Here is a 25354-nt window from a genome sequence, read left to right as displayed (position 1 = left end):
TGGTAACTATAATATTTGCTCTACATAACGAGCCACAGAAAAGGCTATCATGATCAGATACCAGGTGCATTCGTCTCTCTCTGTAGATTCCCAATTATTAAGACAATACCTATGAAAATGTGCTGAAGAAGATCACAGCTTCCTTTATTCCCGTTCAGAGGAAAACTTACTGGTTTCTCTTGGCCTGAATTTTCATAATAGCCTAACAAACATTGTTTCCAATAGCAAGGGGATTCATTTAGCTTCTCTGCCACTACATCTAGAGCTTTCAAGTTTTTCTTCTTTTATTTTCCAGGGAAACCGCCCCCACTCCCAAACTCTGGTTGGGTTGGTTTGTTTGTTTTTAAGTCTTATTTTGGGTGTGGTGTTCCCTCCTGCCCCTTGACTCCTGGAAACTATTACATTCAGTCTTTTCCCCCTCTAACTTGAGTCTCATTACAAACAATTACAGAATATGAGATGTCATTATATCAGAATTTGCACTTCTGAGCAATGTACAAGGTTATTTCTCATTTCATGCTACAGGAAAGTACACAGACTCTCATAATCTGATTATCCTCATTGTGCGGTTTTTTGGGCTTTCCATATACATCTTGTGTTCTTAAACTGCCAAACACAGCTCTCTTCTATTTGCAAAGCAAATATGCAGAGAAAGAAATTGCACTTGCTTCTCCCTCCCCCAAGAAACAAAAATTAAAACGCTTGTTGCTGCCGCAAAATTTTTGGTATCTTTTTCTCAATTTATGAGAGTGTTTCTAGTCTAACTGTAGGCTGTTCAAACAAATATTGAAGATTTGAAGATGTAACAGGGCAAAAAAAAAAAATCACTGAATTTCAGAGTTTAGACATTTGTTTCAAATCTGCCATCACACAAAATTGGTGGCTGGCGAAAAATAATTTGATGTCACCAACTTCAAAAATAGAAAGAAGCTTGACCTTATCAATATTAAATACTTGTTTACTCAGATACAAATTTAAAGTTTGGTCTAACTTATTTATGAAGTCTTCAAAAACATCCACCTGAAGACAAAATTGACAATATACAAAAGTCTAATTAACAAAGCCTTTCTGAAAAGAAAAAAACCTGATCCTAACTTCCTTTTCCCCCCAAAAATAGTACTGATAAGCCAACATAGAAATAAACAGCCTAAAATGAAATCAAAAGTATCTATGGTATTTTACTGACCATTACTCTGAAGCAAATAACGTTAAGGTCTTGAAAACATGCAATCTGTAAGTACCAGGCAGTGAAAGAAACTTTTTTTTTTCTTTAATAAAAGCAAAACTTAAAAACAAGTCTTACAATAATAGCTAGCTCAAAAGGTCACACACAGGTATGTATTACATACTGGAACCAGCAAACCTAAGGAACAGAAAGCAGATTTTGCTAGAGAATCACTGTAAATTCACGTCACAATTTATCTTCTTCTTTTTATATTAGGATCATATCTGCAGCAAAAAAAGAAAATTTGTCACAAATAAGTAAATCTTAAAGATATTTTATATATATACACAACATGATGTAAAGAGCTTTATTATATGTATGTAATAAGGGATTGGTCAGTGTTCAGTTCCTCCTCTGAGTGCACTTCTATTAATTAACTACAGTTGCTACAATTAGACTGAAGGATGCATAAATCACAGAATCATAAACTAAAACCTGTGCATGAACTAGAGATAACCTTTACTAAAATTTTCATTAACTTCCTAGCTACTTAGAATCTTTAAGTCTGATGCATGAACAACTTTCTCCACACCTTTAATGTCCCAACATGAAGTTCCTTACTAAAAAAAAAAAAAAGTAAAAAAAAATCCCAAAACCCCCACAAAATGGGAGGAGGGGAAAGGGTTACTGCATATTCACAGCCATGTACAACGTTTGGCCACAATTCAGTCAGACAAAACCCTTCTGCTCCTTCCTACTCCCACATAAAGCAGTTCCTTCCCCCTTATACAATTTCTGATTGATATTTTTTAGTAATTTAGATCTACTTCCTGGATTTACTAGTTACCTGATCTACTGCAATATGCTTATAGTTTGCCTCTGCTTGACACTGCTATCCCTTGGCCTTCTCTTTCTCTCCTTTTGTGCTTCATCTCCCAAAATCCTGTGTCACTTCTTTGAAATTCTGATGTGTTTTGTATTCATGCATGAATAACTTATGGACACAACTGAATGATCAGGCAGTTTTACTTCCAGTAATTCTGCTCTCATTCACCAAGACTTTTTTTTGCTTAGACAGGAAAACGTGACAACTTGTGAGCCAAATTACATCACCACATAACTAGAAAGGTACTAGAAGTCACTGCTGTTGCTATACAACTCAGACTTGTGGCAAAAACAAAACATGTACCCTTTGAAAGAAATGCTCTATTATTAACTGCTAATTAACAGAGCAAGCTGGTAATGCAGTAAGATTTTCTGAATGGCTCTTACACATGTTGATATGTGGTATCATGTTTCTTTGATAGTGATTTGGAGAAAATCATCCTTCTTCACCATATACATTTTTCTACCTAAATGCACAATTTTCAGTGTTAGTCAAACGCATGGCAGGTGAGAAGTCAAACAGTGGTTGCTTGTTTCTTCACATAAAAACTAAGAAAATAATGAAATCTTTGCTAAACAAAATTAGATCCTTGTATTAAATCTCAGAGCATTTATGTGAATTTATTGCTATTAGCTCTAACATTTAAGTATGTCCTGGACACCAAACCCTATTGGGGGGGGTGGGTGGAAATAAGCAGATAGAGGAAAGGGATGATACATGACAGAAACCTGCCAGCAGGACACCAACAGCTTCAACCCTGTCCATGACTGACTATGGAGATGGTGACACTGAGTCATGAACATCTTTTTATGTAATCTCTCCCACCTCACCTCCAGCCATTTTGCATGTTAAATGAAGCCTGGATGATGTTTTCCAGACAGAAAGAAATCAAACAACATTATCAGAGAAAGGAAACTGTATAGTGCCTGTGGTCTGAAATGGAAAAAGGACTACAGAGATTCCACTACTGTGAGTGAATGCACAAAGAAACAAAAGAACTTGCTGGGAACAGGGATGAAGGATACAATGGGCTATTGCTGAACATAATCCATTTATCTGTAGTCTTAGCAGATAGTATGATATGCTTTCCCTTCCTCCTCTCAGTATGTACTCAGCAGCAGTTAAGGGCACAGCTTTTCTTTCTAGCTCATCTTTACCTCGGAGGACTGCATGACTCTTTCTAATAGCATCTTCAAGTGCAATTTTCATGGGAAATTGCAGCTGTTAACAACATTAGGATTATGCCAAGTAGTTTTACTCAGGATTAAGGACAAAATTAGAAATACGTTACAAACTGCTGAACATTAAATTGTGTGGTTTAAAATTTTTGACTGTGGAAACTCCTATCAGTACAACCACCCTAAATGAATTGGAGTTGAGGTAAAACTTTTCTAAGCATGAATGCATGTGAACTATTTAAGTTTCCACTGCTGTGTTTTGAAAGGCTAAAATTAATTCAAGATGTTTTGAACCAGTTAATATTCCAGCACAGCAATCAAGCTGCACCATGTTATTACAAATGTCTTCATAACTGAGATGTGTTTAAAGGCTGTATTGCACATGTAAGAACTGGATAAAGTGGCAAACTTGTCTTAGAACTTTTCTTTAATTAGAAAGTGGTTATAAATCATTAAATTAGGATTACAGTTGAAAGTAACTGGACAGAAAATCAACTGAATAGGATGATTCTCTCTTCCAAAAGAGATTAGGGAAAGCAGTAGACAACTAAAGTGAAGGCTATTGAAAGAAAACTGCTGAAACAGACTGCGTTTTAGAGGCAAATGTAAGGAGTTACGGCAAAAAGCAATTGCAAACAGCCAAGATGAACTCAGACCTACTGAAGAAATCTCTCAAACTCCTGTGACATGAGCACTGATTAAGATAAAATAAATGACTACTACACTGCCAAGAGCACAGAGTGATTGGTACAAAAATGCCTCCTCTCCTCAGTCTGAAAACTAGAAAGATAGCAAGGCATTGAGAGAGTTTTTAAACAAGCAAAAAAAAAAAAAGGCAGGATCTCTTTCATTGTGAGTGGGTTTGAAAGCAGCTTAAGGTCTCAAAGATAAGGCAGCCATACTGAAGGATTTACTTAGGCGTTTGGGTTTTTTTAATTTTTTATTTTCAATTCTGTGAATTGTTACTTCAAAGAAAAAAAAAATAAAATAAAGCAAGCAGTCCTGCCAATCACTTTTTCACAGAACTAGTATTCTGTTGCTTTAGCTCCCTCAAATGAATCAGCACAGGGACAGACAAGTGCCACGGCCAGAATGAAAAACTGGCAGACCCCATCCACCGCTTTTTCTCGGCAGTTCAGATGACTGACTTAATTGTCAGATCAAAACACTTCATTAGGCTCTAGCAAATACTAATGGTGGAAAGCCCAACCTTGGCACCTCTTCCAGCCCTTGTGAACAATCAAGCTTGTGTACATGAGCCAGGAAATAGCAACATTTTTGCTTGAGAATGTTCTTACTAAAAAAAAAAAAAAAATGTAGGAAGTCTGAATGAAACTGACAGTATAAGGCATAAAACATTTGAGAGAAGTTGTTGAGTCATTTTTGGTATATTTCATATGTGGGAATACATGGAATTTTGAAAAGAACAGTTGAAGTAGTCTTTTCCAAAATTGGAATTTTGGAGGGGAGAAAAAAAAAAGTGATGCAAAAAATACAGATTTTCTACGTACAAACATAAAATTCTTACCTAAAGAGATCATCAGCAAGTGATTCTTCTCTTGCATGTCGGTTCTGTTCCTGAGAAAATAAGTTTATTCAATATTTGATGTTAAGGATAAAGCTAATGGATAATACACAAGAACAATATATTCCTGCACTAACCAGTTTTTCGTAAGAAATAAGTTTTCTTGAAGTACTCCATTCAGTGCATATTCAACATTAGCTAATATATTTTACTACTCAAGTTTGGCTACTGCTACCAACTAATGGAATGGATTAGTTTGTGCAAGGTATCAATTTTGATCAGAAATATGTTTTTTGCTTTTTAAAAATTGCCCCATTTCTATGACAATACTTATCTGATTATTGGTGCATAAAAGCAATTTTAACTAGTGTTATCTATTCCCAGAGATTAAAAAAAAAAAAAAAAAAAGGAGATAATCAAAAAGTATTGATGTAACAGGATCTTGATTAGGCTGTAGAAACAGAATATGACTCATCAGCAAGTATTTTTAAAGAAACTATTGGAAAATGAAAGTGCTAGAGAACTGCCACGATAAAATATAATCTTTTCTAACTTTTACATACAAAGGTGAAGATTTTTACAATACTAAAAATACTAAATTTATTCTTACTATATCTCTTCAGTACATTTCAACCGAATTTTACTCGGGTATTTTCTGTTCTGTTCAAGAGTAGAGTATCAATTATACTGTATAACAATTTGAACACATACAGAACACAGAGCAAACCATAGGTAAGTTCTAAAAATGTGACAAGGAGCTACGAAGAAGTTACAGGTTTCCATAATGTTTATTTTGCTTACTAAAACCCAGATCATTCTTTTAGGCTATTGATTTTGCTTCAAATCAATATTTCTGATTATATGAATGTTGCATTTAAAATGAATTCAAATAATCAGCAAAAAGATGAGCCTTATCACTGACCTCTGACTTTCAGTAGCTTTTCAAATGTTTATGTTCCTCAGTTAATTGGCTGAGGTTTTATTTCAAAAATAAAATTCTGAAGTATTTCAGTTATGACCACAGGTTGGTATGACCACTTACAGAAGTCGAGTTTTTGTTTGATCATCTTTAAGAAATAATTACTTACCTCCATTTCTTGCCTTAACCAGTCTTCTAGCTCTGAATTCTTTCTAGCATGGTGAGCAATCAAATCTGACCCTCCAATAATGTACGGAAGTTGTCCTGCCCCTGGATAAGCTACCTGTCGGACAACAAATTCGTACAATTACAATACAGGGCAAGCACACTGCAAGTAAAAAGGTCGGTTTTAACAATTCAGAAAGTCTATTCAGATATCACAGAAGAAAGTCAGTCAGTCTTCCTTTGATTAACATTTATCAGAGATCATATTTCACAGAGATTGAAGTGAAAAAAGCATTTACAGAAAGCCATTAGCTCCCTCCTTTTACCAAAAGAAAAAAAAAAAAGCTGCTAAGTTATATATGCTAAATAAATCTGGTAGTATATATAATGTTTTTAAACTCCATTTAAAACTGATTTTTACCAATAAGAGTCTATTTTATCATCAGAATGCATAAGCACCTATTACAAAACAGCAGAAAAGAAAATACTATCAGAAATTTAAAGTGTTATCTAAAAAATGAGAGCATACTCCCAGAAAGCTGGATGTTGCATTATGTGACTCTCACTCTCTACACAGTATTTTACTGAAACGCATTTCTAGTAATCTTATACCATTTTTTTTGGTTGGTTTTTGTTTTTTAATATGAGCTGAAGTGGTATTTTTTACACTAAACACCAAAAATCTTCTTGAAATTATCTTCAGCACCCAAGCAAACAATAATCTTACTTTTGTAACATGCTACATTTAGTTCTATTTAGAAATCCAAGATTTATTAGATAAAATGCAAGATTTTGAATCAGCATATGCTTTATACGTAGGTCTTTGGAGAAGTCAAATTGCTAGCTTTTGGAGGTACAACTGGAAGTTATGGTAGGCATCACTTAACTTATTCCAAGTAACAGCTTGGAATACAGAGCACAAGTATCTAAATCTGGCATGACGTAACCTGTTGTCAGCCTGGTACTTCGTCAGTAAATTAGCAAAATATTTGTTAACAGTATAATGTGGTATTTAAATTCTTTCTGTAGTTACTATCAATCAGAAACATGTTATAAACAATTTTTTTTTTTACAATCTCAAGGCAATATTTTTTAGTATTTTTAAATAGTGCCATCTTGTGACCATTTCAAATACACACTAACCTTTTTGAATATTTTGAAATTTTTCTTTCCCCCATAACTGGTATTTCCAGTAAGCTGACTGTTCTGTGCTGGATGGCTGACAACCAAGGATCTAAACTCAGTCAACAGAAGTCTGCTAGGAAGATTGCTGGAGTCATCCTGAAGTTTGTTGTGGTTCTTATGTGGAAAGAAAAAAAAAAGGGAGCACTTCAAGTGTATAAACAGACACGCAGCACATCTAACAGTATAAACTTTAGAGAGAGAAATTATCATAAGCACAGCTGAAGCAAAAGTTAGGATTACAAAAGGGTGAGGGAAAGCAGCAGCAGCCAAGAAGACAGATGTACTTCTCAGCTTCCTTATATACTACCAATACAGCTGGGAGCTCAGTAAATTTGTCTCTCACATCTGTTGAAAAGACAGGAGCATTAAGAACTGCAGCAGTAATAATGAAGTCAGTGTACCTCATTTCACTAGGATTTTACTTCAGGATAAAGCTTCCAGTAAATTATTATTTTTTTTTAAATTTCAATTTAACCAATATGTAAGAATTACTTCACTCCTCCCCTTCACCTTGCCTCTTACCTGAACTAATTTAATCAAGTAAGCTTACTCTAATGAAAACTCCAGCTAACTCCAAGGAAGACAGCGTTGAACATCTTCAGCTCAATTCTAGCGTACAGATTTACCATTTAGGCCAACTTTAGGGCTGTGAGCTGGATCTGATCAATGAAGCAACTTTTTCTTGTACATGAGAATGCTCGTATGTCAGCAAGTTTGCATACACGCTTTGCTGCTTGGGGCTAGACCTATGCGGACTAAAGAAAGAAGTCTGGGTGCAGGACAAGTTCACAAGTAATGTTAAACTATCTTTATGGAGAGCTCCAGCCCAGATGCAGTACAGTTGTTTTATTGCAAAGTATAAAATAAAAGTCCCTTAATCTGAGCTGACACTGTACTTCTACCAATGGTGTAACTGCATAGCATTCCCTCTTCTTGGACTGTTTTCTGTACGTATGTGAAGAGGTTTTATCTTGCCTCTTGTTGACTGGCTACACTCTCCTTTATCTCTCCAGAATCTTTCCATCAAAGTTCTGCTTTTAAGAACATAGTATTTGTGGATCCTGTTTCAAAGCTGGCTGTTTAAATTTACAATTAACAGGTTTCTTACCAAGACTGGTGACTCTTCCTTGATTTCACTTTCCATTTCTGAACTTAGAACTGATTCAAGTTCCTCTTCTTTCTATTTGATTAAAAATTATTTAAAATATAACACTGAAATTAAATGCAAATTTAATTACATAAAATTGTTTTCTGCTCTTTACAGTGCAATAAGCATTTTCAAATCAATATTAACAGGTAAGTTTTATGCGCCCTGTAGATTTTGAGTCAATTACCCACATTCTCTGTCTCACCATGTACACAAGGTACATCTATATTGAAAATAGTTGGCTCCACACCTGTGGAGCTGTATCATGAAATCTCCTTTCTGTTCCACTGGAAACATAATATAGGTCATCATTAATTAAACTATTAGAAGACTTCTTGTCAGCAAAAATCTTTAGGTGCTTATCTGATAAAAATAACAGTTTAGTTTCATGTAAGAATTCGTCTTCCTTCATGATCCGGACAGCAAGTTGGACTGGCAAAATTTCCCAGGCCATAACAAAATTCCAAAGGCTATTCCAAGCAGACATTTTACTCTCTCAGTATGGTTAAATGCAACAGAAAGTACCTCCTCTCTGACAGTACAGAGAGCGAGAAACAAAGATTCTCTACTATTGTAAGACTTACTTGTCTTTTAAAACTTGCCTGTCACTAACACACACAAAAAAGCACTATAACAAAGTTAAAAATTTGCACTTTGCCAGAAGCAAGCTACAGTAAAGTATTGAGAGAAGACTGTTAAGCTGGTCTGAGCTAAGGTTGCACAGACAATTACTAATTCTCATCTGATCCAGGGTATCTTGCAAATTCCAGTTACCCAATCATATATTCAAACTTTATTATCTCAGCATTTAAACACTGTGTACACTGTGTAAGAACTGACTGGACAATAAGCTTTTGTATTTTTTAAATAAAAATTAAACTTGTTACTTCTCTCTTATTCCCCCTGCATTGTTAATAGTCTACTTGACTACAGCCCTCAACATTGCTTTCCTCTACAAACCTGGGGTTTTTTTTGTTTTGGTTTGTTTTTTTGTTTTTTTTTCCCCAATGAAGTGGCTACTGTTAACTCAAAATCCATTGTTTTCTTCATTTCTCTTAGAAAACTGCCTTACTTTCAAAAAGAAAACCAGAGAAATAATCAAGAAAACTAATCACAAGCTGTGGGGTTTGGGGGTGTGTGGGTTTTTTTAAAGAGGACATTAATGATTTGAATTGGCTCATACAGGAATTTTAATAAATCTTTCATGTGACACCTAGAGATTCTGACTTGAAAGATGCTGGACACTACTGTGGTATTCAACAGAAGAGGTCAACTAGAAGTTTCTTCAGAAAATTCATTACACAAAGATAATATAATTGAGTATTATTTTAGTATAAATATCAACATTATAATTAAAAACATATACTATGAGAAGTTTTTCTTGGACCAGGGATATATTCTGCTGTTACCTACAGTACTTCAGGCAAAAAGAGAGGAAAACTTTCAGAATACAAGCAGCTTTCAATTTACAAAGAAACAAGATCCTGAAGGATGACAAAACTTTTAGATAGGCTTAACACTGCAATGTTCACATGTAATAGATACATCATGTCAATTTTTAGTTTAGAGTGATTTGAGAGGTTTAAGCAAATGAACTCTACAAAGCCACTTTCTGTATGCAGGCAGCCTCATCCTTAAAGAAGCTATCTGCATCTTTCTAGCACAACTGTAAATTTCAAGATTAGGCAACTGAGAAGAATGTAACATACCAATATTTTATTCTCCGCTCTCTGCTTTACATTTACTTCTGGAATCTGGCTTCCTTTTGCTTCCAAACATCTTTTTTTTCGTATATTTCCTTGAGCTTCCTGGTCCTGATTTGCCATTTGATCTTCCCAGTCTAGGTCTCTGCTTCCAAACACAATTTCTAGGGCCTCTGTATCTTCAGATAAATCATCTAACTCCTTTCTCTTCTTCGGTGCATGCTGCTCACTAAAAGTAATTTTAGTGTCTGTTTTATCACTTGCTAGTTTGCCACTTTCCCCCATAAGCTTTAAACTTGTGTCTTCTAATGCAAAATTTGGGTTTGGGTCCAGGATATTATTTTCCTTTGGATGCTGTTCTGATTCGCTATTCCACACTGACGAAGTTGTGGGTTTAGTGCACTTGGAAGCAGGAGATGACCTTTCCTCCAGTTTTGCTAGTTTGGGTACAGATGTTTCTTCTTCTTCAACTCTTTCCCTTAGCAAGAAAGTAATTACAAAAGAAAGAATTTACAAAAGCATTTTTTAATTTGACTAGCTGCATCTGCAACATAACAGCTTCCTAGTGTTTTAGTGACTGCATTGTGAAACTTGAACATTAAGTACCCTTGAGGAAAAGCTTGCCATTCTAGGAAGCTGATCTAAAAATAATCTTTTTTAAGTATGTTTTGAATTAAATGTACACCCTTGAGTTAAAATTATTTTCCAGAAACAGCACCAACATAACAATAAAGGGAAGTAATGTCAAGAACACTTCAACATACCTTTTTCTAGCTACCTGGAAGTAATTTGTAATTGAGTTTGACTGGTGACGTGAAGCGCATTCACTAGGTTTACCAGCTTCTGAAATTTTAGATGGTGAGTCAGGATGACTTTTTTGACTAAACCCAGGAGTTCTGTTCACTCTAGATATCGATGTTCCTGCATTTACATTGCCACTTATGCTAGGGTTTTTCTTTACACTGGTTATATCCTGAAAAGCCATTTTCCCACTTCTGCTCATCTGGGGAGTATTCACTGTCTCCATACTGTATTAGAGAGAAAAAAATACTAAGTGAACAAACAAAAAGTCACCACAGAGATACACGACAGAATACCACTTTTTAAAAAAGCTGTACCTGTACTTTGAACTTATAAACAACATAGGTGTGCTAAAAACAAACTGTAAAATCCGCTACAACAAATACATTTTTATAACTGTGAAATGGCTTGAAAAATTTTAACAGTTAAGACAGTCAAATCAGATATGAAGTATCTACGTTTGTATCTGAGTCATAAGCCCTATGCGATGTTTTCCATTATCTACCAGTCAAAAGCAGAAATTATCTCACTACAGACAAGTGACAAAAATTTATTGTGCCATTTCAAACACTGTATATCTTTGTCCATGGCAATGACACAGTTCTTCTGCCACAAAAGATTGATTTGCAAGTATTAGCTTAGAAACTATTTCCATGAATACTTTACCATGTCTGCTCTTCTATTTCTGCATCAGCTACATATACTGCGCTGTCATCTGCAGCAGTCGACATTATGGTTTCATCCACAGCCAAACTCTGAGAAATGGCTCGCCCTACAACAGCTGATGCAGGAGTACTTTTAGTTACAGCTGCAAGATCAACACAAGAGAAGAATTAAGAGGTTAATATCAAATCTGTGTTTCTTTGCATGCGTTATCACGCATCAGGTGAGATTTTTGGTAAAATGGTTTTATTGGAATTTTAATAAAAAATATTAAGCAGATTTATTAATTAAAAAACCTTGAAAATAACAGTTCTAAAAGACCATATTCTGGGATTCAGTTTTAGTTAAATATTCCACTAAATTAAGTAATCAAATTTTGCTTAAATAAAAATGAAACATAATGGAAATTCATATATTAATATGGATATAATGTAATTAATAAATCATGCAACATGTTTTTTATGCAAAACTGTCAGAGCACAAAATTCCTTACATTTACTGCTTTATGATGCTCTCTAACACATGATTATTGTATTTGGGATTATTTCTATTATTTGCTATCAAAAAAACCTTAGAATAAATGTCTTTTACAGCCAATTTCTCATAATCCCCATAGTCAAGGGATTGCCTTAAGACATTGTTTGCTGCTCCCTATTTAGTTATTCACATTATTTCTCTGTAAAACAGAAAGAAGAGCATATACAACATCTTTTATATTGTCTGTCCTTGTCTTCATATACTTATGTCTTCTCCAAGTCAAAGGATGCTAACATTTACTATTTTAGTATATCTCTTATTGTGCTTCTAGATACAGGGGTTTTTTTTTAATCACTACTCATCTCTCAGACTTTTACATTCTTCCTGCATCTCATTCTGATCGAGAATATGACAATACTATCCTTTCAGATAAACCCTTCTTTATACATTCATTCATTAGTTTTTCCTACCACTGTAACTTATAGAGATAGACAGGTCCTTGAGTCCTTGAGCAACTACATGTTATGTACGTTACTATTCATTGTTGTGAGACAAGATCAGAGGAAGCAGTCTTATTTACGATCCTTTGATTTCCAACACATACGCAGAAGGTTTTTTTATAACTCCAAACAATAGCATTTGTTCTCTCTTAGCAAATAAACTGTAAACATAGCTACCTTTAAAAGCCTGATATGCAGTCCTTTTACACAATTCAATCAGACAATTTAATTTTTATTCAATGGAATCATTCAGAGTAGAAACAAAAATCAGCATTTCTGATTTATCGAGATGTCTGCAGGGTCAATATCTTTAAATTTAATCTGAGAATTAATTGTATTGTTTTCTAAACTAACTAAATAGACAACAGATCACATACAAGTTATTCATACAGTATCACTCAACCAAAATGTTTTTCAGAGCTCTGCCAGTACTGCATGTACATCTTTCTCTCTTCAAAATACATTTTTGAGTAAGTAATGTTCCTGTATGTAAGGACAAATTTATATTTTGGGTGGTTTGGTTTTGTTTTTTTTTTAAATTGAAATATTTGCTACCTGATACACCACTTTGAACAACAGAATAGAACCTAAAATTATACACATAACTCTGACAATTCTATAGAATCAAAATATAGACTAACAATTTTGGAAGAAGCATGAAAAGAGAATTAGACCAACAAAAACTCCTTCTGTCTCTCAAAGGTTTTTATTACTATTGGTATAGCAAATACAAGTTACAAGCCAAGACTTGGAATGTCCACCCTCAAACTATTACTTTAGCAAACGTGGCAATCGTGTCTCACTACTTTTACTTGTTACATCAAGATCATGTCTGATTTTGAACTGGGCGGGAGGCAGCTGAATCTCCCTAAAGCAAATTCCCGTGTGCAAAAAAGCAAGCCTTTACAAAGTAATTCTGTTCTTATTCTCTCAATTTCTAACATTCATCTTTTACTTCCTTATTACCCCAGTCTTTTCATAAAAGATAGAATAGCATGGAATTCAAACTACCACGTACATATTAATTCAGTGGCCTCTAAAAACGTGAACTTCAGAAGACTGTTTTAAAGTATCTTTCCTTTAAAGATCAACGTACTGTGTGTCTGCCTTTTAGGCTAATTTTAGATCTGCTTTTTTATTTACATCTAAGAGTCATATAGTTTTCATTGCAGTTTATCACTAGACCATTAAAAAACAATTACTTCTTCAGACTTGCATACATTTTCCATACAGTGTCATTCTATTTTAGTGGTCTTGCAAAACAAAACAAAAAGAACTTGAATATTAGCCATTGATGCCCCTGTACAAAAAGGAATACTACCTCTTTAATACTGTTTAACTTATTACTACCCTTCTTCCAATTACCTTTGTTACCAGGCTGCTTTTGAGGGTTGCAGTATTTTTCTGTAGACATGAAGATAACTGCCAATCCAATTTCTGCCTCAGGAATAGCCCTGAGATCCTTGCTGTTAATATACAAATAAAATAAAGAAAAAAAAAAAAAGTTTCTTAATACAAGTTTAAAGATGAATAGGTGAATGGGCACAGATATGACAAAGCACAAAATGTTCCATTCCTCCTTTCAAAAAACATCAGTCTACACTACAATTTTTCACAACACAGTAAGTCAGCATCATTATCCATCATTATATCCACATCCCATACATACGGACTTCCCTGTTTCCTGCTGCTGTAGCCACTCTCTAGTCCCAGTAATTCAGCCAACGCATCTCTCCCTACTTGATGTCTGGGCATTTAACCAGCTGTGCTCTGCCTCTAATTCAAAAATGTGTGAGAATGGAAAAGTGACATGAAAAGATTTGAGCACTTCTTACAAGTCCACGCACCCCTTTTCTATACTACAGCCATGAGAAGAGCTTGAGTAGTTTTCTCTATTTAGAAGGAAAATTCAGAGGAACTAGGTTTAGGTATTAGGTTAAGGGTTGGCATTTTGTTTTCTTTCATTGTTTTAATAAAACAGCATAATGAAAATCGTAACATCTATAAAATATTCAGTCTACCCTCTCAAATGACAAAAACCCCACACCATCAAAACAATACCTTATTTTTATTAAACAGAAGCTGCTCTTCAGAAACATTGTAGGCAAATAATTAGACAGCAATTAACCAGGTGCTATCCCATCTGTTTTCCATTAAATAAATATGTATAGTTATTGAAAAATCATACATGATCTAGTTTCCATTCTTAGATTATATTAATTTTTAACCTTTTTTAAATAGTCGAAGAAAAACTACTTTCTATCTGTAATTTCAAAACAGCTTCATTACAATGAATTGTTGTAGAATTGGATCCTCCAGGGGGGAAAAGAAAAAAAAAAAAAAAGAAAAGAAAACCCCACCACCAAATCCTCACAGCAGTGTCAAGTCCTTTCTTTCCTGCTTCAAGAAATTTTAGTTAGTATGCTAAATACTTAAAGCAATGAAGAAATTGCCCACTTTATCAGCATCCTACTGCTTAAATATGTATGCAAACACCATGACTAGTTCTCTCCAGAAATTCTGAAATTACCATACTATTGTACAAGAGAACAATGCTGCACCTTTGCAAGACAGTCAGAATGGAATCAGTCCAGTTTCTCATGGATCCTGGGATCTGAGAGTTTGTCAAGTCCACATCAACAACACAAACTTCAGGAGAAATGAGTAAAGATGTTTCTTTTCTTCCCTCCATCATCAATTTTGCTTCCCCTCCTCCAAGAATAACTGCTGGACCCAGTTTCTTGTGCTAAAAAAGAGAATGCAGATAAATAAATAATCTTAAAACACAGTCAGTGTAGAAGCATCAGCACCTAATGCATATGTAATCTGTTCTGTTTCTCCCCCTGTATTTCATCTTGCTTAGGCCATCATATTGTAAGATAAATACATAGAAATCCTTCTTTCCTGATGAACCCAGCATGAGTGTGAATTCTCAGAGAACAGAACCTGCGCTTAGCTACCCCTGCACCATTTTCACAATGTAAAGCCTAATTACCTGCTTGGCAGTTAGAAATACAAAAGTTTTTCCACTGAATATTTTTTTCCTTTCATGACGCTCAGATAAATCCAGTTTTTCAGCACCAATGGAAGGCTCATCAACTGGAGGATAAAAGCTGCAAGAACAGAAAATTTAAAAGTTACAAAATTCAGATTTACTTATCAGTACTGACTCACAGTCCCTTCTGTTTTAGAGTAAAGCTCTGAAGTTAAAATACTGTATTGCTCTCTTAAAATGATTTACATAAATATTTTTTCAAGAGATTATGAAGAAGAAACAGAGCCTCTAATTTATCAACATCTAAGCTAAGATCAAGGCTTTCTACTTCAGTAACTAAGAGGACAACATTTTTAGGAATGTATTCAACCTATCCACTTTAAGCATCTGCTGTACAGGTTATCTTCATTTTCCACTAACTGACAAATGAGACTGGAATCTCATTCTGCACTTACTCTAGCTAATAGCAAAACTTCACACAAAATTAGCCAGCTTGCTTCCACTACCCTTCAGGTGGGGACAGCCACTCCTCCTCTTTTACTGAATCAAGAAATTATGTACCACCAACACTAGATGACAGCAAATAAGAACACTTTTCTTGCTGGTGGGCTAGAGAACTGAACTGATTCACCCTGCAGATTCTCAATTATTTTGTCCAATACAAGAGAGGTGACCAGGAGTCCCCAGTTCCAGCTGGGGAACAGGTTAGGCAAAAGTCAAATTCTATCCTGAAGCTCTAATTTTTGTCATAGCCTATGATGTTACCTCTACTTAATGAGCTAATCATAAAACCCCTCTGTAGTTAAGAAAAGCATCTAACTAATAATTTCAGGATAGTATTTACAAGACCTTTGAGCCACATATTCAGTATTACAGCAGTTCTGACAAAGCAAGGTGAAGGCATATAATAGAAAGAAGGGAAATTAAGTTGAAATCAACTGTCCTATACTATGTCTGTAGCTAAACAGCAGTTTATGTACGTACTCTGGTTGAACAAAAAACTATTTGCTTTATTTTGACTGCTGATTATACATCCTTCTCATACTACTATGCAGAAAAAAAAAAAAAAAAAAAAGATGCTGAAACACACTCCCAAAATCTGCTTTAGCAGCCCAGTAAGTTACATATACACATGCAAACACGGATAGGTTTTTAAATTATTTTTTCCTCATTTATGCAAAGATTAGCAGATTCTAAGAAACATACTCCATGAAATTCTGAAATTTTTACCTTTCTGGGAAAAAAAAAAGTTTATTACATAGGTAATTTCACCATCTGTAAACATATAAACATTCTTCAGACACTGGGAATATTTACAGCTGAACACAAAAATAGGCATGTACCTTTTCTACTGCATCCGAATGTGTAATTCAGTGATGATAGGCTAAAATGTATTCTATAGTTACAGATAATTTTAAATAATCTTTCTTCTTTTCTGTTCTTCACAATCAATTCCTGAAGCTTTATGTCCACAATGGAAATTAACCAGCATAAACCCATCAGGTTTCACAAAACAAGTATTTGATAAGTTTCAACAACCTGTTCAAGTCTGTTTACAAAAATATTGCTCCACTGAAGTTGAAATAGATATGATAAATTCTACTAATTTTAAGAAATAGGGCAACTCAGATTTTAGATACCAAGCCAGAAGACTTCTGATACAGAGCCCCACAGAGACAGTTATCAACCTAAGATAAACACAGGGGACAAAGTTATTTTTTAAAAACCAAAGGATGAGTAAAAAGGGAAAAATGGCAGTTTCTATTACTTTAGAACTGGACTATAGTTTCTCTAGAAACACATTTCAAACATCTTGGTTTTTTTTAATTTCAGCAGGAACCTTCAAGCGATCATTTCCTCCTCAAAGAAACCTTTGATTTTCCTTTGAAACTCTTATCCAATCCTGACGTAAGCTCAAAGGCTTTTTCCATCTTACGATTCTGAAGCACTCCTTGTACTCTCTCCCCATAAGCTTTGAACAGTAACACCATTATCCAGAAAAGACACTCTACAGTTTTGAATCTTTCCATAGATAGATTTTGATTCTTGATGAGTTTCTGTTAAAGGCTCAGTTACTTTCCTCGTTTTTCAAAGCCATGCACTATTTACACTGGACTGCTGTAATAAAGCACGTTGCTTCATATAGGGCTGCACTTATGCAGCTATTAGTGGAGTCTTCAGTTAATTTTCTTCCTTGTATAGGCTATCAGAGAGTATCACAGGATTGGAGTAATATATTTCACCATAAAAAGCCTCAAGTAAGAAGCCACATTCATTATGTGAACTGCAGGTTTGCAATTCTATGAAGTCTTACTATAAACAAAAAGTTTTAATTTTTTTGAACTTTAACATTTTATTTCCCTAAGATTATTTTTTTTTAATCAGATCTATGGTAGTAATCAAGATGTAATTAGCAGTGTCACCCTGTATTACCACATCAATATACCTTTCTTATTTCATATCCAAACTTATTTCATATGCAAGTTCTTTAGTGCCTTCTGGACATACCAGCTCAGGTCAGCTCTAGCTATAGTGCACAACATAGAGATTCCCTATGAAAGTTAAAAGCATTTTTGGAAATTGAATGCAAACAGTTGCTCAGTAAGTTTCCAGTATCTTCCAACAAGCTTCATCTTAAAAATATCACCTATTTAAGATACTGTAATTATTTTAAATATAGATCTGTGTATTACACCAGCTGTCTCATTTAGCTTGATGCAGAACTCTCTCTGTGAAAGCTAAATAATGGATATACTGCTAGTGTCAATCACATTTAGTGAACTCAATCCCTCTGAGTGTCTCAAAAGGCAGTAAGAATGTTAAAAAAAGAAGGGAAACACATCCATCTGACTCTATTTTAGGGAGCACTTAACAGCTCAATAATATTGTCACTTCTCTATTAAGACCGAGTGCATGTTGTCCTTTCCTTTAAGAGCCCAAACCACTATCAGCTTGTTAGTTTAATAGACAGTAACACCAGCCTTACAGCTGCTTACATTAGACCAAGCAAATTTCAGATTGCACAACCAATTGCTAGCTTTTGATGGCCTGTACTACTTGTACCAAAAAAATCTGCCAGAAAACCTTATGTCCAGTATTTGAGAGGATGCTAAATAGTTTGTTTAGCTTTCTCATGTCTTTACAAAACAATGCAGAAGTATAAGTAGATGGAAAAGTTACAATCATTAATTTCTCCCCTTTCTCCTGCAACTGAAGACCAAATGAACTTTAAACCATTCACAGATGACTGATTTGACATATTACATAAACCCCTGCAAATGTAAAACAGCATCTAGAAACTAGAGTATTTGCTACAATTGCTCCAGATTGGCACCCGTATTGTTCTAACAGGGTACTGTCACATTCCGTGAAACATTTTAACACATAGCAAGTGCAGCTCACCATGAGTCTTCTGCAGCTTTGCTTCCATTACCATATGTGCACCACTGAGCTTTGTTCAGCCGCCCTTTTTCCACCCCCCATTCTTCAAACTATTCCATCGATGGCTATCATCAGACCCACTAAAGAAAATCAATTGAATGGCTACGTCCTAACACATAATGCATGTACGTATAGCCATACATACATAAAAGCAATAAAGTGACTTTTCTTCACCACTTATTTCCCCTCATCATAAATGTCTGATGTCCAGACTACCTGGTTAAAACAATACATTCAGAAAAATCATAATGTCTTGAATGCATTTAAAGTAATTTCACAATTTTTTCTCCCTGTTAACTGACATTAAACAGTCAACATGTTATTTTTCAAATGCCAAGTATTCTTACAATTCCCATTCACTATATATTTCTTTTCACAGTATCTTCCAAAGCATACAAAGAGTAGAAGTGATAAAAACACAAGTACCCATACAGTTTACCTTTTAAAAATACAGGATGGAAATTTCTCACCTGCATAAATCATGTGTTCATTAAAAAAAAAAAAAAAAACAAAACAGAACACAACTATCTCCTTTTTCAAGGTAAAAATAGTAGCAATGCTATTGCTCACATGAAATTCTCTCATACAATAACTGGATTATTTTATAATTTTCTATATGGAGAAAATAACTGAAAGGACTATTCTACAGTAATTATTTATTCCAAAGAATTCCCTTTTCAAATTAATTTAACCATGACAACAATGAGTATTTTATTCTCATACAGTGAAGACCAATGCACATCGGTCTCACTTCATCTCTTAACAGATAATTAAAACCCCCTACTATTCCAGGGAATTCAATGGTCAAGCTAACCCTGTTTTGACCAAAGTTTACAGTAAACTCAGTAACTAACTGTGTACTGGGAAAATATGACTACATAACAAAATATGTTTATATTTTTGTAGAAGAAATTATATCAATTATCTTTATTTTAATGTATCAACTCCAAAAAGAGTTTAAATGTTGCTTCAAACAATCAACAAAACAAGTTCCTATTTAGAGCTACTAACATCTCTAAGCATACAGTCAGTTCCAAGAGCCTGTTTTATAACTCTAGGGATGAGAGCAAGAAAATTGCCTCAATATTAAAATGTGTGTCATATTAAGCATTCTTCCACAAATAAAGTTACTGTAATTCCCATACTCTGTCACATATAATCAGATAAATATGTAGTTATTTGATCATCTAACTCCCACAAATTTATGGGAAAACATACTTACCTTCCATGATTTGGCAACTGTTGTCTGGACTGAATAGCTTTGATTAATTCAACAAAAAACTCTGGTTTTATAATTGGTCGACCACAAATCAAAGCACATATAGTCTGAAAAGACAGAAAACATTTACTGTATGGAAAAAGTTCAGCTAGATTATGGTTCAACTGACATTAACTTTTTATGCTCTTAGATGTGGAAAAAGTCACACAAACGTATAGAACAACACTGAATTTTGCTAGTGAAAAACAGGACAGCTTTGCTTGTAACAGCCTAGCTTTTAATTGCTGTCTTGACTGAAGTTATGAAAATGTGCAAGGCAGTCTTCAAAACTGGCCTCTTTCGTTTTCTTTCCCTCCGACCTCCCATCAACATCTCTTTCCAAACTTGGAAGAGTTGACTTAATTGCTTTTCAGAGGAAAATCTTGAGCAGGTCTAAAATTTGATTTGCATTTGTGGAAAAACTGCAAAGCAACGTCATCAATACGCAAAAGCTCAACATACCTTAACAGTAACTTTTACTGACAGCATTACAAGGTGAGTACACTCTTTTGTCCATTCATTCACTACAAGGCCGCCAAGCTGCTGGATGGCTTGATTTAAAGCAGTTTTCTGAGCAACATCTAAACATGAGGAGCAGACAACTAATGGTTCATACTCTACTCTGAAAAAGAACAGTAAAAGAGAATTGCTTTAGTTATTTCAGCCAATCATAGGGACGAACAGAGCTGACCTAACTATCTTGTTTGTGTCTCAGGGAAATCTGGGGGGGGCTGGAAGACAAAAAAAAGACCCCAAACTCTTACCTAGATCAAAGACTGTGCTTTAAAACTTCCTGATTTTTATTCAGAAAAATTAACATTTTGACTTGATGTCTGAAATACTTCTACGGACTTTTTGGGTCTTTCACAGACATCACATAGTATTAGAGCTTCAAGAATACTGCAAGGTCAGGGAGTATCAGAAGAAACAGAGCATGTGCTTCCAAAGGCAAAAATATGCCCAACAGAACAGTCCACAAACAGATTAGTATTTAAAATATAAATGTTGTAGAATGCAAGTTCAAGTAACTTTTATCCTAACACTGCCATTACCCTTGACCATAAGCCTATTTATTTTTGTAGATCTTCCATATGGAATTACAGCATATCAAATTCCATTATTTGATTTGATTTAGTCTACAAAGCAGAAAGGAATTTAAATAAGCTTTCTGGTACAACCACCATGATTTATCAGGTCTCACAGAATGATTCCTGTACCACATTTCAGGTATTTTTATCTAAAACATAAAAAAAATAATTTATTACAATAAGTGGAAGAGAATGCTGGTTTTTTCTATCAAATAATACCAGCAGCAGTGACAGAGTCAAATTTTAAGGAACAGAGCCAACTTGTGGTTGCTTTAATGTTGAACTTAATGGTCATTAGAATTTGTTCTATTTACCTGCCCCTTCAAGGAGTGCTTCATATATTCAAACAGATAGGACTCACTACCACGTTAAATTTGAAAAATTAGCAAGTTGGGTGCACTAAGAAGAATGCAGTGTACATCACAGCAACAAGCACTCAATGGCTAGCGCTGCACAAAGCATCCTCCAGCTATCTCAGTTCTTTTCTCATTACGTTATCAACAGCAAACAAGGGCTCAGACAAGCTCTCTCCCTACCCTAAACTTTCCTACCTTCTTTAGAACCCATTTATGTTTTAGGATTTTGTTCTTTGCCTAAGATAAACACTCACTGTACACGACAACAACTTCTAAAATGCCAACATTTTACTATGAATAATTTTAATCTCTTAGTGTCAAAATAAATCATACTATAAAAATATGTAATGGAAAACTATTGCAGAAGAACGTATGGAACACAGGCAAAATATTATTTGTCTCTTTCCTTTCTAAAAACTCATCATTGCTGTATCACTTGCCAAGTTGTATGATGTGCAAAAATATTCTTTTCAAAAACTGATTACAAAATACCAAGTAGAAAATTGCAAAGAACTTACCTAAACTTGCTCTCAAAGACTCCAAAGTTGATTCTGTCACCAGGCTGCAAAGACACTGAACTGCCATTGAGTTTTGATCCATTAACAAAGGTACCATACTTAGATGTATCTGTTACTGTTAATATAGGGACTGAGGGAGACTGGCTCTGAAAATAAACATAAATAAGCCATTATAGTTTATAAGAATTAGATAGTTTTATCAGAAACAGGTTATATCATTATGGACCAAAGCAGTAGAAAAACAAGAAAAAGCCCACACAATACCATCCTAAATAAAGACTTTGGACAAGGAGGCTGGCTATGTGTCATTATTCATCTTCTGGTTTTCACTGTGAAGGAATGAGAGGAAACACACATATCAGCGTCAGAACTTTTGTGCTTCTCACACTCAGTCTTTTTGGAGGCTGTGCAAAGCAATCATTCCTTGGCCCAAAGCCTTTGCTAGTGTGATTTAGCAAGGCTCTGAGATTTATTACTGATGCTTTTACCTACCATTCAGCCCTGGCATAGGTGCCCAAATCACACTTTTCCCTCACTTCCTTCCACGAGCACTGCTAGTCTTCCACAAGCTGCAGGGCATGGTGACACCGGCATGTCTTGAGAAGAGGTTAGACACTGTCATATTTCCCAAATGGTTCACAAGCCAATGAGAACACTGTCAGCCTGTTTTTATGAAATTTTGCCATGTAGTTATACACTATTTGCAGTATTAAAAGGACAAACAAATTTTATGTATTTCATTTCAAACAGTTACATAAATGAAACTCCTGCTGACTGGCTTCAAAGTGTCCATAAACATTGCAACACATAAGTGATAGTAAATTGCTGCTTGCTAATTCTCCTTGGGACATTTTTCAGTCCCCTAAGCAAATACAGAATTAATGATGTGGAATGAAACACTAACTAAGCCTGAAGTAAGACAACTAAAGCCCTTTCCAGAACCAGATCTAAAGCTTGTCTATGTAATGAAATTTAATCGCATAATTTTCCTGCTATGATTACTTTAATACAAATTCTTAGTGAAACTTCACTCTGGGATAAAAGGAATCCTCAGATGGGAGCTTGGACCAGTAGAATTATGCCGCTAAATTTCTCAACACAGGCAAGCAAGCCAGAGAAAAAAAAGTGAGTCAAGATTAAGAAAAGGCAGGTGATCAATGGTTCTACTCCAGGCATAAAACACCAGTGAAAGCAAAATGAGAGTATGTATGGTCATGACAGACTGAATTATCCACGTAGTGTATTGATAACACAGTAAAATGCTGGTTACTTACAGGAGTTGTTTCAGGACGACTTACTGTCAGAACCGCGTGACTTCGACTGATGGACTGATCATCCTGAATTAAAATTGCACTGTTTTTGCGTCCAACAACATATTCTGTGCCACTTAAAAGCCGATATGGCTCTCCTGAAAATAAGAGACAGAAAAATATCAATTTACAAAAAACTCCAAAACACTCAAAGCACTTAGGAAACATTCAGAAGTCTGTAGTATACATGAAACTCAACTTTGTCATGCATCATTCATTAGGCTGACTAGAATTACACATTTAGTTTACACACAAAATGTCTTTCTTCCCCGCTTCCTTGCTTTGTCCATTATAAAAGCATACATTTTATGATAAACAAAACAGTTACAAAAGTGGCAGCACACTATTTTTGAGGGCAATATATTTTTACTGATACTTTGCTGCTTAACTTTTCTCTTGTATTACTTCACGAAGATTAAGTGTTACATGTAGAAGAAAAAAAAAAAAAAGGTTACAATGTAAGATAGCTTTTCCAAAACACAAGTTTTAGGAGTACATAACTTTTTGAGGGTACAAGATCTATTTACATAACTTACTAAGAGGTTCAGAGGAAAATATCCTCCTAACGAAGGTGGGAAGATCTGCAATGTAAATCAAACTGATACTTTGTAAGTTCAGTCTCTGACCTATGCTTTAGCTCATTCTTGGTACCACATGGTGGTATCTAGACCACGTGGTGGCTTCTCAGTGAATGGCTTGATTACATCCAAAAGGCGTGTGCTACCTACTGGTCAACAAAAGCAGAAATGTCTCTTGATAAAAATAAATTAATAATTATAGATTAAGTTCTAGGTATCAACCAAAATTATTGGGCAATTAATTTTCCACATGTGAACTGTGCAGAAATGATCACCCCAAATACAATGACAATACTAGTGTTTTGGCTCTTGGTCAAGAGTCTTCCAGGCTGTAAGAGATAACTCCATTTCAATAGGATTAGGTATTGTTGCCACTAGGAGATAAGCCAAACATCCAAATTTCATTCCCAACAAATTCAGAAGAGCAGATGCAGTTGTGACAGGACTGCTCGTTATACAGAAGAGAAAACAAGTCAAGAAGAAATTTGTGTATCATACATTGATAACTTTGATAAGTATCAAAGCTCCTATGGATAATGTAACTGATGAAGAAAGATACACTGGCGATTCAGTTTCAAAACTCTGCATCCAAGAAACAACGCCATATCTTTAATTCAACACTTGGTCCTTGAAACTTCAACAAAATGTTTAGACATCTTTTCTGAAAGGAGAGACTCGTGAGGCTGACTTCTGCATCTTAACTCTTCAGGTATTTTAAAGCAGCACTCTGCGACCTGCTTCACTGGCTGCAACAGCACCTGAAGACGTCCCAGATGTATAAAACAGCAAAGCAAAAAGCCCTATTAACAGGAGCTGCGGTCTGCAGTGCTCGGGGCTCAAGTGAAAAACGGCGGCTCAGCCGCGGACGAGCGCCCAGAGCGACGAGGACCTATCGCCACTTGTCCACACCGGACTAACGCAGCTGTGCCCGGGGAGCGCGGAGAAGCCAGACCTCCCGGAGAGCCCAGCGGAAGCCGAAAGGGCGGCCCCGGCCCCGGCCCCCACCCCAGTCCGCCTCGGCGTCCCAAGGCAGCGGCCGGGCCGGCGCCTTCTGGAATCACGCGGGACGCGAGCGCGAGGCCAGGCACCGGCCGCCCCCCGGGATCCGCGCAGGCGCGGGTGGGGCTGGCAGCACCGGGGACTGCGGGGCCCGGGCCCAGAGCGCCCGAGCGGCGGTGGGGTCTGGCAGCCCTCACCTTTTCCTGCGGCGGGCACCAGCTTCCACATCCTGGAGAGCAGTGAGAAGCGTCTCAGCTAGAGGGGGGCCAGGGCGGGGCAGGGCAGCGGGCCAGGTCCGCCCAGCGCCCCCCGGCGAACTTGGAACAAGGCTCGGAAGGGAAGGGAAGAGAAGAGAAAAGAAAAACCCTTGCCGCTGCTGCCGCCGGGAGCGCCGGAACCCTGCGAGCGAGACCCGGGCCAAGGCTGCGGCCGCACAGCGGGAGGAGAAGGAAGACACGGGAATAGAAAGCGCCGGCTACAGGGGGCGGGACGCCAGT

At 35.9% G+C, this 25354-nt stretch overlaps 1 protein-coding gene across 2 annotated transcripts; it reads right to left on the bottom strand.

Moving 5' to 3' along the window:
- Positions 1-1253: 1253 nt before the first annotated feature.
- On the bottom strand, positions 1254-25354 carry NBN (nibrin). 2 transcript variants are annotated; one of them, XM_075743752.1, is made up of 16 exons: positions 25055-25354; positions 23245-23378; positions 21971-22116; positions 20471-20630; positions 19973-20076; positions 15310-15427; positions 14876-15060; positions 13680-13780; positions 11341-11482; positions 10638-10901; positions 9880-10351; positions 8132-8203; positions 6982-7137; positions 5843-5956; positions 4758-4807; positions 1254-1449 (listed from the first exon to the last, which is right to left on the bottom strand). In XM_075743752.1, exons 1-16 carry the CDS (start codon positions 25083-25085, stop codon positions 1419-1421), a joined length of 2280 nt encoding a protein of 759 aa, XP_075599867.1. In that variant the 5' UTR covers positions 25086-25354; the 3' UTR covers positions 1254-1418. The 2 variants fall into 2 exon arrangements, with proteins under 2 accessions (XP_075599867.1, XP_075599868.1); XM_075743753.1 differs by having other exon boundaries at positions 11341-11455; positions 25055-25351.

The sequence above is a fragment of the Balearica regulorum genome, chromosome 2, assembly GCF_011004875.1.
Source record: "Balearica regulorum gibbericeps isolate bBalReg1 chromosome 2, bBalReg1.pri, whole genome shotgun sequence".
Classification (NCBI taxonomy): Eukaryota; Metazoa; Chordata; class Aves; order Gruiformes; family Gruidae; genus Balearica; species Balearica regulorum.
Note: the sequence above shows the minus strand (reverse complement) of the source record. Positions and strands in the feature narration are given on the sequence as shown.

Excerpts from the sequence above, each read along its gene's own strand:
- NBN (XM_075743752.1), bottom strand. The coding sequence starts at position 25,085 with ATGTGGAAGCTGGTGCCCGCCGCAGGAAAAG. Across the intron at positions 20,077-20,470 it reads CAGTAAAAGTTACTGTTAAG|ACTATATGTGCTTTGATTTG; the intron begins GTATGTTGAGCT and ends CTGTCTTTTCAG. Across the intron at positions 8,204-9,879 it reads GAGCGGAGAATAAAATATTG|AAAGAAGAGGAACTTGAATC; the intron begins GTATGTTACATT and ends TTAATCAAATAG.